A 14,730-nucleotide genomic window follows, 5' to 3' on the forward strand; every position below is an offset into this window, starting at 1 on the left:
GTGGAAACAAAGATGGGATCCTTATATAGAACATCAGATTGCAGTGGCGCGATCTCAGCTCACTGCAACCTACACCTCACTGGCTCAAGCAATTCTTGTGCCTCAGCCTCCTGAGTCGCTGGAAAAAAATCTCAAGTTCTGCTAGAGTTTACTTAGTTTTAGTATAATGTTACAGGCACGTGCCACAGGCGCATGGCACCACACTGGACTAATTTTTTATATTTTTTGACTGAGATACTGGGTCTTGCCATGTTACCCATGCTAGTCTCAAATTCCTGAGCTCAAGTGCTCCACCTGCCTTGTCCTCCCAAAATACTGGGATTACAGGCATGTCATTACCACATCTGGACCAAGGTTCTTTAGAATTTAACATACCTGTACTGTGGTGTATAGAAGGACAGCTCAGTCTTTTCACTATTTTTGTCTATTAATTGTACCAGCCTTCATTTCTACAACATGTTGTCATTTGGCTGTTATTTTCTAAAAACAAAATTATAAACTCACATAGGAGCAGGCAACCCAGGAATATTACCCAGAGTCCATTTGAAGAATACTATCTTAGGTTCTTTATTTTTATTCTTCTAAACAGAAGCTGTTTTTAAGAATTTTTATATTTCTTCAAATGCAAATAGAATAATTATAGTGAGGCCAGGAGCAGTGGCTTAGGCCTGTAATCCCAGCACTTTGGGAGGCCGAGGCAGGTGGATCACCAGAGGTCAGGATTTCGAGACCATCCTGGCCAACATGGTGAAACCTCAACTCTACTAAAAATACAGAAATTAGCCGGGCGTGGTGGTGGATGCCTCCCAGCTACTCGGGAGGCTGAGACAGGAGAATCGCTTGAACCCAGGAGGTGGAGGTTGCAGTGAGCCAAGATCACGCCACTGCACTCCAACCTGGGCAACAAAGAGCGAAACTCCATCTTAAAAAAAAAAAAAAAGAAAAGAAAAGGCACCTGGGCGTGGTGGCTCACGCCTGTAATCCCAGCACTTTGGGAGGCCAAGGCAGGTGAATCACAAGGTCAGGAGATCGAGACCATCCTTGCTAACACGGTGAAACCCTCCGTCTACTAAAAAATACAAAAAAATTAGCCAGGCGTGGTGGTGGGCACCTGTAGTCCCAGCTTCTTGGGAGGCTGAGGCAGGAGAATGGCGTGAACCCGGGAGGTGGAGCTTGCAGTGAGCTGAGATCCGGCCACTACATTCCAGCCTGGGCAACAGAGCGAAGACTCCGTCTCAAAAAAAAAAATAAATGAAAGATTAACTATAGTGTTCTAAATTACACAATCTTCTTACCTCTCTAGCAATTCCTTGGTGCACCATGATTATTTCAGGAAGGGGGGGTAATTGCTTTAATCTGAATTTCCTTTTTGCGTTTCTCTCATGGTAGATTCAATAGAACAGAGTAATCCATCAAGATATTTTTCTATCTGCTTATGGTAATTGTTTCCTTCGCTGAAAGAATACTTTGAGAGAGGAAGAGGGAAACATTAAATCCCTCTGATTGAATATAATGATCCTTTTGCTGTTTATATATCATTTGATGTTGGATTTAGAGGGGTTAGAGACATTCAGAATTTTAAAAAGTAATAATGTCCTCAAAAGTTGATTTTACATGTAAGTACAGTAGTACTTATATAAATAATGTGTGTGATAATTTGCACATAAAGAATTTTTTGTGCTTATTGTGAATTAGGAACTAAAAAGAACTTATTCAGTAGTTGATAACTCAAGAGTACAGAGTAGTATCCAGTTTTTCTAATGACAGGCGACCTCATAATAGACTACTTTTGAGACTTGAAGACTGAAGTGAAAATAAATACAAGCCAGAGCTTAATGCTAATTATGAAACACTAAAAGAATTAGAGAATTACAGTGAAGAATTAGAATGCAATTGCTATTTAAAATCTTTTCCTTACCAACTTTGAAGAATAATAACGTATGGATAAGAAAGTTTATCCTTTTAAAGTGTGTCATGTGATAAGTTTTGACGTTTACACATACCCATGAAGCTCCGTTATAATCAAGATACAGAATGTTTGTATCATCCCCAAAGGTTCCTCTCCCCACTTTGCAGTCCATTCCGCTTTCTGCTCTGGCCCCAGGCAACTACTAATCTGTTCTTTTTCACTATAGTTACATTCTGCATGAATGGAATCATAGTAGGTATGTCTGACTTCATTCCCTCAAAATGAAGATTTTTGAGATTCATCCGTGTTGTTCAGTATATTGGTAGTTTGCTCCAGTATATGCATTTTTTATTCATTCACCTATTGATACACGTTTCTATTTAATACTTTGTGAGGTTCTGAAATTAGATACCAGTGATTAGAAAAAAAAATCCTTAAAATCTAATTTTTTTTTTTCTTTCTTTCTTTCTTTTTTTTTTTTTTTTGACACAGGATCTTGCTGTGTCACCCAGGCTGGAGTGCAGTAGTGCAATCTCAGCTCACTGCAACCTCAACATCCTGGGCTCAGGCAATCCTCCCACCTCAGCCCCCCAAATAGCTGGGACTACAGGCATGCACCAACATGCCTGGTTAATTTTTGTATTTTTTTCTAGGGGTCTTGTCATGTTGCCCACGCTAGTCTCGAACTCCTGGACTCAAGCGATCCACCTACCTCGCCCTCCCAAAGTGTGCTATGAGCCACCGTGCAGGCCAAAATCTCTTAAGTCTTCTTTTTTATTTTTTTTTGGAGACTGAGTCTCACTCTGTTGCCCAGACTGGAGTGCAGTGGTGCAACCTCGGCTCACTGCAACATCTGACTCCCTGGTTCAAGTGATGCTCCTGCCTCAGCCTCCCTAGTAGCTGGAATTACAAGCATACACCACCATGCCCAGCTAATTTTTGTATTTTTGGTAGAGACGGGATTTCACCATGTTGGCCAGGATGGTCTCCATTTCCTGACCTCGTGATCCACCTGCCTCGGCCTCCCAAAGTGCTGGGATTACAGGTGTGAGCCAACGCACTTAGCCTAAAATCTCTTAATTCTTAATAGAAAATGTTATGTTATGGCTTGTAAGTGAAAAATAAAGACTCTTTCTTGCTATCTTATTTTATGGATGATTTTTCTTTTTCTTTTCTTAAGGAATTTGGATGTCCCTTGATTCCAAGTAAATAAGACACGTTTTGTTGGCTCATCTTTTAACCTAGATACTTAGTATGGCATAAAGTACTATTCAGGAAGCTTTGACAGAGTATTAATTTTTTAAAAACTTATTCAATGATAATGAAATTTGAAAGATTTATAGTAATAATCTAACAGAGTGGTTTTCAGACTTGTGTACCTCAGTAAAAAAAATTTTCAGCCGGGCGCGGTGGCTCAAGCCTGTAATCCCAGCACTTTGGGAGGCCGAGACGGGCGGATCACAAGGTCAGGAAATCGAGACCACCCTGGCTAATACGGTGAAACCCCGTCTCTACTAAAGAATACAAAAAACTAGCCGGGCGAGGTGGCGGGCGCCTGTAGTCCCAGCTACTCGGAGGCTGAGGCAGGAGAATGGCGTGAACCCGGGAGGCGGAGCTTGCAGTGAGCTGAGATCCGGCCACCGCACTCCAGCCTGGGCGACAGAGCCAGACTCCGTCTCAAAAAAAAAAAAAAAAAAAAAAATTTTCAGTGTGTATTACCAAGATAAATAGTTGTTTATAAATTCTGCATATCTTTTACTTTATTAATGTAATATGTACAGTATAAGACCAAAGTAGATATTTAAAAGGATGAGATAAAAGATAATTATAAATAAATAGTTCTTTCTGCACATCTAATGGATTGTCTTCTGCATACCTGACTCGGAAACCAGATATATAGTATTGCCTATGCAAACAGTTAAAAAACTACACCAGTAGATGGCGTATTTTGACTTTTCATTCTACATAAATGTGTAATTTATGTGAACTGCTAGAGGAAGATAATTATGTATATATATTGTATAAAAATACCTTATAGTAAAGGAAAAAAGACAATTTTTAAATATTTTTTCCTAATCTCCTCGTCCCCATGAAATTTTCAATTTTTGTTTTTTACAAAAAAAATTTATACCTCAACCCTATTAACTGACCCATGAAATTTTCATACTACAAATACACTATGTATCTCTGTGTATATATAAGGTGACGCTTTCAAGGACCACCAACAATTGTGATATCTAAGTTCATTTTTTATCCCTCAAGATCCAATTTTTGTCTATTTGGAGTATATCACCCTATTTAGAATGCATGCTTTAGGGTGTAATTGTGTTTTTTCACCTATTACTTGACTTTTCTAATCTCATTTTTTTAAGTGAATAATAAATTAGTATTCATTCTGTTTGTCTGTAGCTACTGATGTCCATATCAGTAGCAGGGGGAGGTTGTAGGAAGCTTGTCTAACATTATGAAATGTACTGGAGGTAGTTCATAAGAGACAGGCTCTTCATGGGTCATTCACTTGTGCATAACATGACATTTTGTTTCTCCATTTTCCACAGGATGCTATTCTGAAATACAATGTGGCATATTCTAAGAAATGGGACTTTACAGCTTTGATCGATTTCTGGGATAAGGTAAAAGTATCCTTATTTCTTTATGAAAATATTATTGACTACTCTATAAGAAGGTTTGAGAAGAATACCCATAATTCAGCCACACTAAGATAATTATCATCTTTTAGTTTTATAAATTTGCTGTTATATATATGTCTTAGATAAATATAATTAGGAGTTAATATTGAATTTTGTTTTAGTCTCTTAGAATACACATTTTCTGTTATATTTTCATACCATTATCAGCATTATCAAGGAATGTATAATAGTCCATGCTTAGATTTTGAGAATATAATGGTTCCCATATTCTCAGACATATAGGTTGCATCCAGTTTTACCCCCAATTACATTGTGGCAACATTATATATGTATATATATTTTCCCATATTTTTTATCGTTTCTTTAGGTGATTTCCAGAAATTACATGACGTAAGTCAAAGGGCACAAAACATTTGTTTTAAAATCTTTTAAAAACTTTTGCCATAAAATCCTTTTTCCACAGATTAATTGTAGCAATTTACTTTGCTGCCAGTAGTGGATAGGAATATCACTTTCACAGTACCATTACCAGAGAGAGTCTTTTAATTTGTCTATTGGCCATTTGTATATTTTCTTTGGAGAAATATCTATTCAAATTTTTTGTCTTTATTATTGAATTTTAGGCATTCTTTATATATTTTAGATGCAGATTCCGTACCAGATACATGACTTTCAAATATTTTCTCCCATTTTGTGTTTTTTTTTCCTTTCTTTTTCATTTTCTTGATGGTACACTTTGAAGCTCAAAAATTTTTAATTTTGATGAAGTCTAGTTTATCTTTTTTTTTCTTCTGTTTTCAAGATCATATTTAAGAAGCTAATCTAAGATCATGAAGATTTATGTTTCTTCTAAGAATTTTATAGCTTTAGCTCTTACACTATGACTATTGCCCATTTAATTTTTGTGTATGATGTAAATTAGGGGTCCAATTTTATTATTTTCCATGTGGATATCCATTTTGAGTTAATTTTCATATGTGGTGTAAGGTAGGAGTTCAACTTCATTATTTTGCATGTGGATAACAAGTTGTGCCAGCACCATTTGTTGGAAAGACTCTTCTATCTCCTGTTGAATTGTGTTGGCACCTTTTCAAAATCAGTTGACGTAAGGATTGTTTCTGGCCTCTCAGTTCTACTCCACTGATCTATGTGTCTATCCTTGTGCCAGTACCACACAGTCTTGGTTCCATAGCTTTGTGGTAAGTTTTAAAATCAGGAAGTGTGTGTCCTATAACTTCGTTTTTTTTTCAAATTTGTTTTGGCTATTTTTGGATTCTTTGCATTTCACTCTGAGTTTTAGGATTAATTTGTTACTTTCTGCAACAAACCTAGGTGCTAAGGGCAATTCTTATATCATGTTAATAGAATCCAAACTAATTCTGCATTTCAAGGTAGTACCAGTAATTTCAGGATTATCTTACTGAGCTTTTGACCCGTATGGCTTTTGCAAGGCAGACATAAAGTAAATAATGAAAGCCTTATCCTTGTGTCTGGAAATTGGATATCTCAGATATCCTTGAATCTAAATGTTTTTCACTTTTACAGCAATGTAATATCTGATGCAATGAAAAGTAGATCAAATTGATATAATCATTATCCTTGTCACTTAAGTTATCAGGACATAACATTTGTATTGTAACTTTCTGGGCTTAAATTGGATATGGTGGTTAATTGGGGTAAGAAGTAATGTATAATTTGATACCTTGAGATGGCAGTAAAAGATGCCATTGGTTACAATACCTCTGTCACCTTGCTATGGAGTAGTCATTTTTTCCTCTCTTCTTAATCAGAATACTCAGACAGGACCTTGTTTCCCCTTTATCTGGTGACCTTGCCCAGAAACATGCCTGAAACGGGTAATATATAGCAAGTTTTGGTGTGTTTAGTGTAGATCATAAATATGAGATGATTACTCAGGTGCTGATGATAGTTTTACAGTTCTTTAGAGAGAAGAGTCCTTGCATTTTCGACCTTCTGATACTTATTTATTTTTTTTTTAATGAGATGGAGTCTCATCTGTCACCCATGCTGGAGTGCAGCGGCACAATCTCAGCTCACTGCAATTTCCACCTTGTGGGTTCAAGCAATTCTCTTGCCTCAACCTCCCAAGTAGCTGGGATTACAGGTGCCCGCCACGTTGCCCGGCTAATTTTTGTATTTTTAATAGAGATGGGTTTTCGCCATGTTGGCGAGGCTGGTCCCAAATTCCTGACCTTAAGTGATCCACCCACCTCGGCCTCCCAAAGTGCTGGGATTATAGGTGTGAGCCTCCGCTCCCAACCAGACCTTCTGATTTGCATTTACTTTGTAAACATATGGAGGGTTGGAGAAGTCCCTACAACTACACTAAGTATTCATTTCTTATTGTATTCTTTAAGTCTTTGCCCATATATATATATGATGTCTTATAGCTAGATATAAATGTATGTTTAAAATTTATGCTATATTATAAAATCTTCTGTGATATATAACTTTATAATGTTTAGCCTTAATGGTTGCAGCAGTATTCCATCAAATTAATAAATTGTCTGCTCATCCACTCCTGTGTTTGTTAGAGATTTGAGGAAATTTGTATAAAGCCTATCTAGAGATTTGAAGGTGGTTTTCCCTGTGATTGTTTGCTATTCTGTCATTATTGTGTACTTAACAAAATACCTTGGATGTTTAATACACTTGTGTATTTTTCTATCCATCAAATCTCCAGATATTATTCTAGTACTTTACCAAGTCATGACCCACAGGGACAACATTGCCGATGCTTGCAGTGGTTAGTGAGAAGTAAGTGTCAGACATATATGTAGGTGGGATTGGTGGAAGCAAAGGTTTTTAGTGCAAGGGAAACAAATTAATTATATTTGATTTGCATTTTCAGTGTCTTGTTCTGCAGTAGGAAGGCTTGTTTATAAAGGGTTCTTTTTTTTTTTTTAATTTAAAGCCAGGCTATAGTGCAGTGGTGCTGTCACAGCTTACTGCAGCCTCAACCTCCCGGGCTATATACATCCTCCCACTTTAGCCTCTCGTGTAGCTGGGACTACAGGCATGTGCTACCACACCTGGCTAGTTTTTTGTATTTTTTTGTAGAGACAGATTTTTCACCATTGTTACCCAGATTGTTACCCAAAATTGTCTTTATACAGATTTTTGTAGAGACAATTTTTCACCATTGTTACCCAGGCTGGTCTTGAACTCTTGGACTCAAGCAATCTTCATTCCTCAGCCTCCCAAAGTGCTGGGATTATAGGCATGAGCCACTCTGCCTGGCCTATAAAGGGTTCTTTTTTTTTTTTTTTTTTTTTTTTTGAGATGGATTCTAGCTCTGTCACCAGACTGGAATGCAGTGGCATAATCTCGGCTCACTAGAACTTCCCCCTCCTGGGTTCAAGCCATTCGCCTACCTCAGCCTCCCAAGTAGCTGGGACTACAGACATGTGCCACCATGCCCAGCTAGTTATTTGTATTTTTATTAGAGATGGGGTTTCATCATGTTGGCCATGATGGTCTCAATCTCTTGACCTCGTGATCCCCCCTCCTCAGCCTCCCAAAGTGCTGGGATTACAGGCAGGAGCTACCATACTCGGCCTTAAACTAAGGGTTCTTAAACATTTTTTATTAGCAGGGTTTGGCAATTTTTTTTCAGTTTTAATTTTTTAATTTTTTGTTGTTTTGAGACAATGTCTCACTCTGTCGCCCAGGCTGGAGTACAGTGGCATGATCTCGGCTCACTGTAACCTCCGCCTCCCAGATTCAAGCAATTCTCATGCCTCAGCCTCCTGAGTAGCTGGGACTACAGGCACGCACCACCATGCCCGGCTAATTTTTGGATTTTTGGTAGAGACAGGGTTTCACTATATTGGCCAGGCTGGTCTTGAACTCCTGACTTCAAGCGATCTGCACACCTCGGCCTCCCAAAGTGTTGGGATTACAGGTGTGAGTGGCTGCTCTCAGTCAGAATTTGGAAATTCTTTACTTAAATGTGACATTGAACTCCGAGTGGCTTGTTTTATTAAGGAAAATAATTAAATTTCACATCGTATTAAGATTAATATTTTGCAGTTAGGTTTATTTTGAGGCTGTTGATATTTATCTCCTTAAAACCTTTCTTTGATTAATTCAGTAAGTAAAGGATTTTGTAACCCAAACTACCTTACAACAAGAGGAGTTCATATCAACAGTCATTGTGAAGCCATGGTACTGTAATTACCTACATTCTGGTCTCTAGCACTAGAGGTAAGGGGCCCAGAAGCCCACCCTGGTGTGTGAGCACCTCTACTGGAATGGAAGTAAGGAGTATTACCTCAGCTTTTGTTATTTTTTTAGAAACCAGCAAAGATCACAGAGAGCAATCTGTTAATTTGTTATTTATATTTATATATTTAGGTGCTACTGAGTCAAAATGGCTGGTATTTAGTATTTTCTGCATCTTCAGGGGTGATATTGGTCTTCCTCACTGCCAGCTGCTGGAAGTGCTACAAACACACAATCTGTGTTTTATGGCCCTCCTGTGTGGTGTTCCACAAAATTAAATTCAAACACTTCTGTCATTTATATTCTAAATGAATCAATATACTTACTCCTGGCATTTTTCACTGGAAAGTTGAGCAAAATGTTCTATATGTTAGAAAAGGCCTCTATCAATGCATCTTGGAGGAATTTTTAAATACTTCTCTTTTTTTGTTTTTGAGACAGAGTCTCCGTCTGTCACTCAGGCTGGAGTGGAGTGGCACAATCTCGGCCCACTGCAACCTCTGCATCTCAGATTTAAGTTACTCTACCCCCTCAGCCTCCTGAGTAGCTGGGATTACAGGCACCTGCCACCACGCCAGGCTAATTTTTGTATTTTTGGTAGAGATGGGGTTTCACCATATTGGTAAAGCTGGGCTCGAACTCCTGACCTCAGGTGATCCACCCACCTTGGCCTCCCAAAGTGCTGGGATTACAGGCATGAGCCACAGTGCCCAGCCAAATACTCCTCTTTTACAACACCTGTGGCACTGTTTCATTTCATTCGTAGTATATTAACTTGTGAAATTTACATTAAAGCTGTAGTAACTGAAGAAGAGCATGGGGGATATATTTTTAAGGGGGTTTCTTCTATTTCTGTGATGTTGGCTTCTATCTGGACTTGGATGTTTGCTTTATATTTATTCATTAGACTATACATATATATTTTTATATACTTTTTGAATATTTCACAATAAGTATAAAATGTTAAACTAATATAAAGAGCTTTAAATCTGCAATTGATTTATGTAACAAACTTCTTAAGAAAATGGATTAATTGTTGAAAGGAAGCCTAAGGATTTTAGTGACTATTTCATCTTCCTTTCTGTGTTGAGTTTTATGTCTGGAATTGAAAAGATAGAAATGTATATGCCTTTTGTTTCATCCTTCCATTGGTTTTTCCATGAAGGCTGTCATAAATAACAAAATGAGTGGTTTTGGTTTTGCTTTTGTTTTTTGCATCTGTGGCTGGTAAAGGTGGAGAGTGAGAGATAGGAGTACAGGAATGAGAGGACGTTTAAAAGTAAAAAATGGAAAACCTAGACTTTAGAATGATTTTGTTGCTGTGATGAGGCTAGTAATATATTTCTGTTTGTAAACCACAATTTAAATATACATATACAGCATAAAGTCTTTACTTCAAATCATACATACAAAATAGATTATTGCAACTTAGAAATTCTGCATCTTTTGTGTTTGCTATAGTTATTAAAATATTGACTATGCATTCTCCTATCAGCTCTTGTCCTATGACTTGTAGAGAAAGACTGTTTAAAGCCTCTATCACTGTAAATAAGAGTGTGTAATTCTATTAGTATTGAACTTGCATTTTTGTTTATGTGCTACCTAATTTAAAAGGTAAATGGGACATAATATTGAGTTTTGAATGATGCAAAATAAATTCATCATTTTATGTCTAAGCTATCTTTTTCTTCAGAACTCTCTCATTTAAATTTTTTTTAGTTTTTTTTTTTTTCAAGAGCACAAATCCACTTTTACTTATTTACTTTTCATTAGTTTAAATCCTTGAGGGGTACAGCATCACACAGATTCTGTGTCCAATGGCCTTAGCAGGAAGATTGCTTCAGAATTTGGTGTGAACCATGCCACTGTTTCCCTGGCACCAAGTTACCTTTCCATAGATTATTCTGGTTTTGTTTGGTTTGCCACCAGGAGTCACTTTGTTGTTCTTTGCTTTGTATACATAAGCACATCTTATGCCCAAATAGAATTCTGTTTCATTTTGGGCATAAACACCTTCAATTTTAAAAAGAGCTGTGTGCTCTCTTTGGTTCTGGAGACCCCACTTATACTCAGCAAAAATGGCCTTGGACCACAGCCTTCCAGACATACTTGCTTTTTAGAAGTCCTGTTCCCAGCAGGCCTCCACAGGCTCCAAGTTGGCAGAAAGAGAAAGGAAAATTTTAAAAACAGGTACAACATAATTCATTGTCTCCAAAATTGAGGGATGTATTATTATACCTGTGTTTAACTAAAGTAACAGTTTTTGAACTTGTGATTATGGAAAACTTTAAAAATTATAATGTATTGGCAGAGCATCAGTAGAAACTCAGAAGAAGGAACATAAACTTGTATTAAAACAGATTACAAAAAAAGTTATTTCACATACACAGAGTAATGGCTGGAAGAAATTAAGTTTTGATTTATGTCTATTATGTAATAAAAAGTTAAAATATATGTTGAAGTTATTAGGCAAAAATTATAGCACAAATCAGCTATGATTCAATAACGTAAAACACAATAGTTGTATGTTTATGCATCACTTGAGCATCAATGCATTCATGCATATGTGGTATACTGTGGACATCCTGGCTTTCTGAGGTGTGGCATGCTATTATGAGTAGCTTATCTCAAGGTAATTATAACTGTATCAAATATACTCAGTATTTTTGTGTATTAAAAATTTTAGAACAAAAATATTGTTACAGGATTTTTCTTTCTACTCTCTTCATTCCTCCTCTCTCCACCCCTTTATCCCCAGACTATCTATAAACATTTCATGGAGGGTTAGTGCTCTTTAGAATAGTTTGGGAAAAGCTTACCTAAGGCAGTAAATTGTTATAACTACCATTTTAAATCACAACAGATTTCGTTTTTCAGTAACTGAAGGAATGTGGCCTCCTTCCGTGATAGCTTTTTGGTGGTCATTTTTTGTTTTGTTTTGGTTTGGTTTTTTTGATAACACTGAAGTAAGTTTCTGAATGTATATAAACACATTATTACTTAGATTGATTTAACATTCTTCATAGATAATCTGTTTTCTGGGATTTTCTTCAAAGCTTAAAAAATATGAAATGTCTTTGTTATATTTGTCACAAAGAGCCTGTACCAAACTCCTAATCAAATGAAAGCAGCCTTGAATGTTTCATAAGACTACAGCTAATGTCTTTATCTCTCTAGCTTTCGAACCTCTGATTTGGAGTTCAGTGGAAATTTAACCTTTTTGGACCTCTTCCCTTGGTGACTCACAGTCTCTGGAATCATAAGGTCTGCATTACTTTACAGCTCAATTTAATTCATAAGAACTATAGTAGCCAAAAGAGAGCTAATCAGAGTCACTAAAATATTGAAACAGATGAATTGTGACTTTTAGATTTGTATGGAATATGTGGAATTTCTCTCCCTGATTTGGTTAATGTGTGCTTTTGAATTGGGACATATGTTGAGAGTCTGATATTTATGATATCTAAATAGTGCGTATCCCAAAGGACAGATTACTTCAATTGGAAATAGGCACTTTGCTTTTATAAACTTAGTTACCATGGAATATCAGTCTTAGTTGAGCACTCTATGCACTAGATCACTGATGAAGTTAGAGTTGTTATTTTGTTTTTGCAAAACACTATCTGAATTGTATTTATGTGGTAGGACAAAGCGGTTAGAAGTTACAGATACTCAAAAGTGAAAATTCATTCAGTAGACTTTCTCTTACATTCTAATAATTAAATTAAGCTAGTACTTAGTTTGTCCTATAACTCTAACCCTTCATTTGGATCAAATAGCAGTAGAAGTTATTCCTTTTAAATGTTGCTGTGGTGTTGATTTCATTATCCAAAAATCTACTGTTAGAGGAGTGAAAATAATTTTATGTTTTAATCTTGCCGGTGATTTGTGTCTCTCTTTATCAGCTAGCTCTGAAGTGTTTTGGGTTTTGTTGTGTTTTGTTTGTATTTTATTAACACAGTTCAACATGATGCCTTGATTTATAATTCCTGTTAAATTAATTTACATTTATTCTTCTTATGTTCCTACTCATCAAAATAAATTCTGTAGTCTTTTTGAGTATGCTTCAAACATTTTTATCTACAAGTAACATTTCATATTTAACCCTGGAAGGACTATTATAGTATTTTTATCTGAAGGTAGAAATAATGAGTAAATGAAAACAGGATGTTAGATTTGTTTTTCAAATTTATGTACTGTTTCAATGTGTAGCCTATTTAAACAAGCGGTAAACTTGGTCATCAAAGACTAAATAGATCCATTGGTCCTTTTATATGAGGGGGTGCTGTTGGTGCTATGGTTTACCAAAGACTGAGCCAGTGGTCTTTCTCCTTATTTACTATTAGTACTAGTAGAGAAAAATACTCATCCTCGATTTATTGTGATGATAACGACAGGTAACGATTAAGTACAAGGGTCTGTCAGATTCTAAGCTAGCTAAATAATTTTTCTTTATAGTGTGTTAAAGAAGTTTTTGGTAAGCTGAGTGACATAGTACCATGTTGCCACAAATGCTCTTTGATTACATGAAAAGCATTATAAAAAGACATTTTCTGCAACAAGGGCCATTTCCAGCATAGTGAAATATGGAATATTTTCAAATGAACTCCAAAGTGGTATATGTTGAAGTCTTGCTCTTGGTCTAATCTGCCTCAGTCCTGAGAAGCCTAGCTCTAAGATAAACAAAGGGCATCCACTGGGAGTGTAATGCTGGAACTGTTCACTGCCTTAAGTAACCATATGCATAGCCTCTTTCCTGATAGTTGGCTCCTGTCTCCCTTTGTAATCCTTTCCTTCTTCCATGCCTGCTGCTTAAGTTGCAGACTTTTCCAGCATCACTTCTCTTGGACACTTTTATCTGTTGCAGGCATAGGTCTGTCTCATTTCAGACTCACCCCTTCTACAAGATCCTCCCTGTAGATATCTCTTTTGTGTTTTCATCTTATTTGGTTATCTGTGGCAATGGAGGTGGTAGTGCTTATTACTGAGAGTTTTCTATGTACCAGCTATAGTGTCAGCAGTATGCTTTATCTGATTTAATTCTAACAACCACCTCATGAGTTAGATGCTATTAATATTTCTGTTTTACAAATGAAGAATGGAAAACCAAGGTTTAGGGAGTTTAAGTAACTAAGTGACATCTCACTTTATCTATGGACCGTGGCACATGCCATCAGAGTCGGTCTTTGACATGGCACCTAGGAAAGAAGCTGAATCAGATTAAACATACTACCCAAACATTAGGTCAGTTGAAAATGGCTAGGGAAAGGGGAAGATTCATTGTAAAAACTAATTGAGTAAAGCTAGGGAGGCCTGAGAAGTTCAAAGACTTGAATTAAAGGTAGAAAGAAGAGGAAAACCTTCTAGCAAAAGGTGGCCTTAATGGCCCATAGCCTTAGATCTGGCATCATTTAGAACCACATGGCTGGGCATGTGGCTCACGCCTGTAATCCCAATACTTTGGGAGGCTGAGGCAGACAGATCACTTGAGGTCAGGAGTTTGAGACCAGCCTGACCAACATGGTGAACCCCTGTTTCTACTGGGAAAAAAAAAAAAAAAAGGCGGCAACAGCACAGTCTCAGGGAGAGAGCACCTACCAGCTTCCAGCAGTCTTCGTTCCTTTGAATCCTTTGCCATCTGGTTGTACTCCCTCTTCCCATTCTTGTTATCTGCCCATCTTTGACACCTCTTTTCCACTCTCCTGTTACTTGGCATCACCTTGGGCAACTTCGTTTCAGTTGATATTCATGTTGATGAACCATTTACTAGTCAGACCCAAGTCTGAGTGTGAGACCTTCTACTTTATTAACTCATGTGACCACAAATGACCAGTGCTTGGACCTGGTTATCCCCTGAGCCAGCTCCTTCTCTGAAGTCATGAACTCATAATTCTTCTCCCACCACAGCCTCCTAATTTTCTATTC

The 14,730-nt window shown here is 37.1% G+C and overlaps 1 protein-coding gene and 1 pseudogene across 5 annotated transcripts in view; one reads left to right on the forward strand and one right to left on the reverse strand.

Annotated features, from left to right (window-relative positions):
* Window positions 1-14,730, forward strand: part of PARG (poly(ADP-ribose) glycohydrolase) — a 135,251-nt gene that overhangs the window by 29,086 nt on the left and 91,435 nt on the right. For all 5 annotated transcript variants that reach the window (XM_010370345.2, XM_010370344.2, XM_010370346.2 and 2 more), the window contains one exon: window positions 4,468-4,542. In XM_010370345.2, coding sequence (XP_010368647.2) covers window positions 4,468-4,542 — 75 coding nt within the window. The remainder of the gene's footprint in view (window positions 1-4,467; window positions 4,543-14,730) is intronic.
* On the reverse strand, window positions 10,580-10,912 carry LOC115900297 (annotated as a pseudogene).

The sequence above is a fragment of the Rhinopithecus roxellana genome, chromosome 11, assembly GCF_007565055.1.
Source record: "Rhinopithecus roxellana isolate Shanxi Qingling chromosome 11, ASM756505v1, whole genome shotgun sequence".
NCBI lineage: Eukaryota > Metazoa > Chordata > Mammalia > Primates > Cercopithecidae > Rhinopithecus > Rhinopithecus roxellana.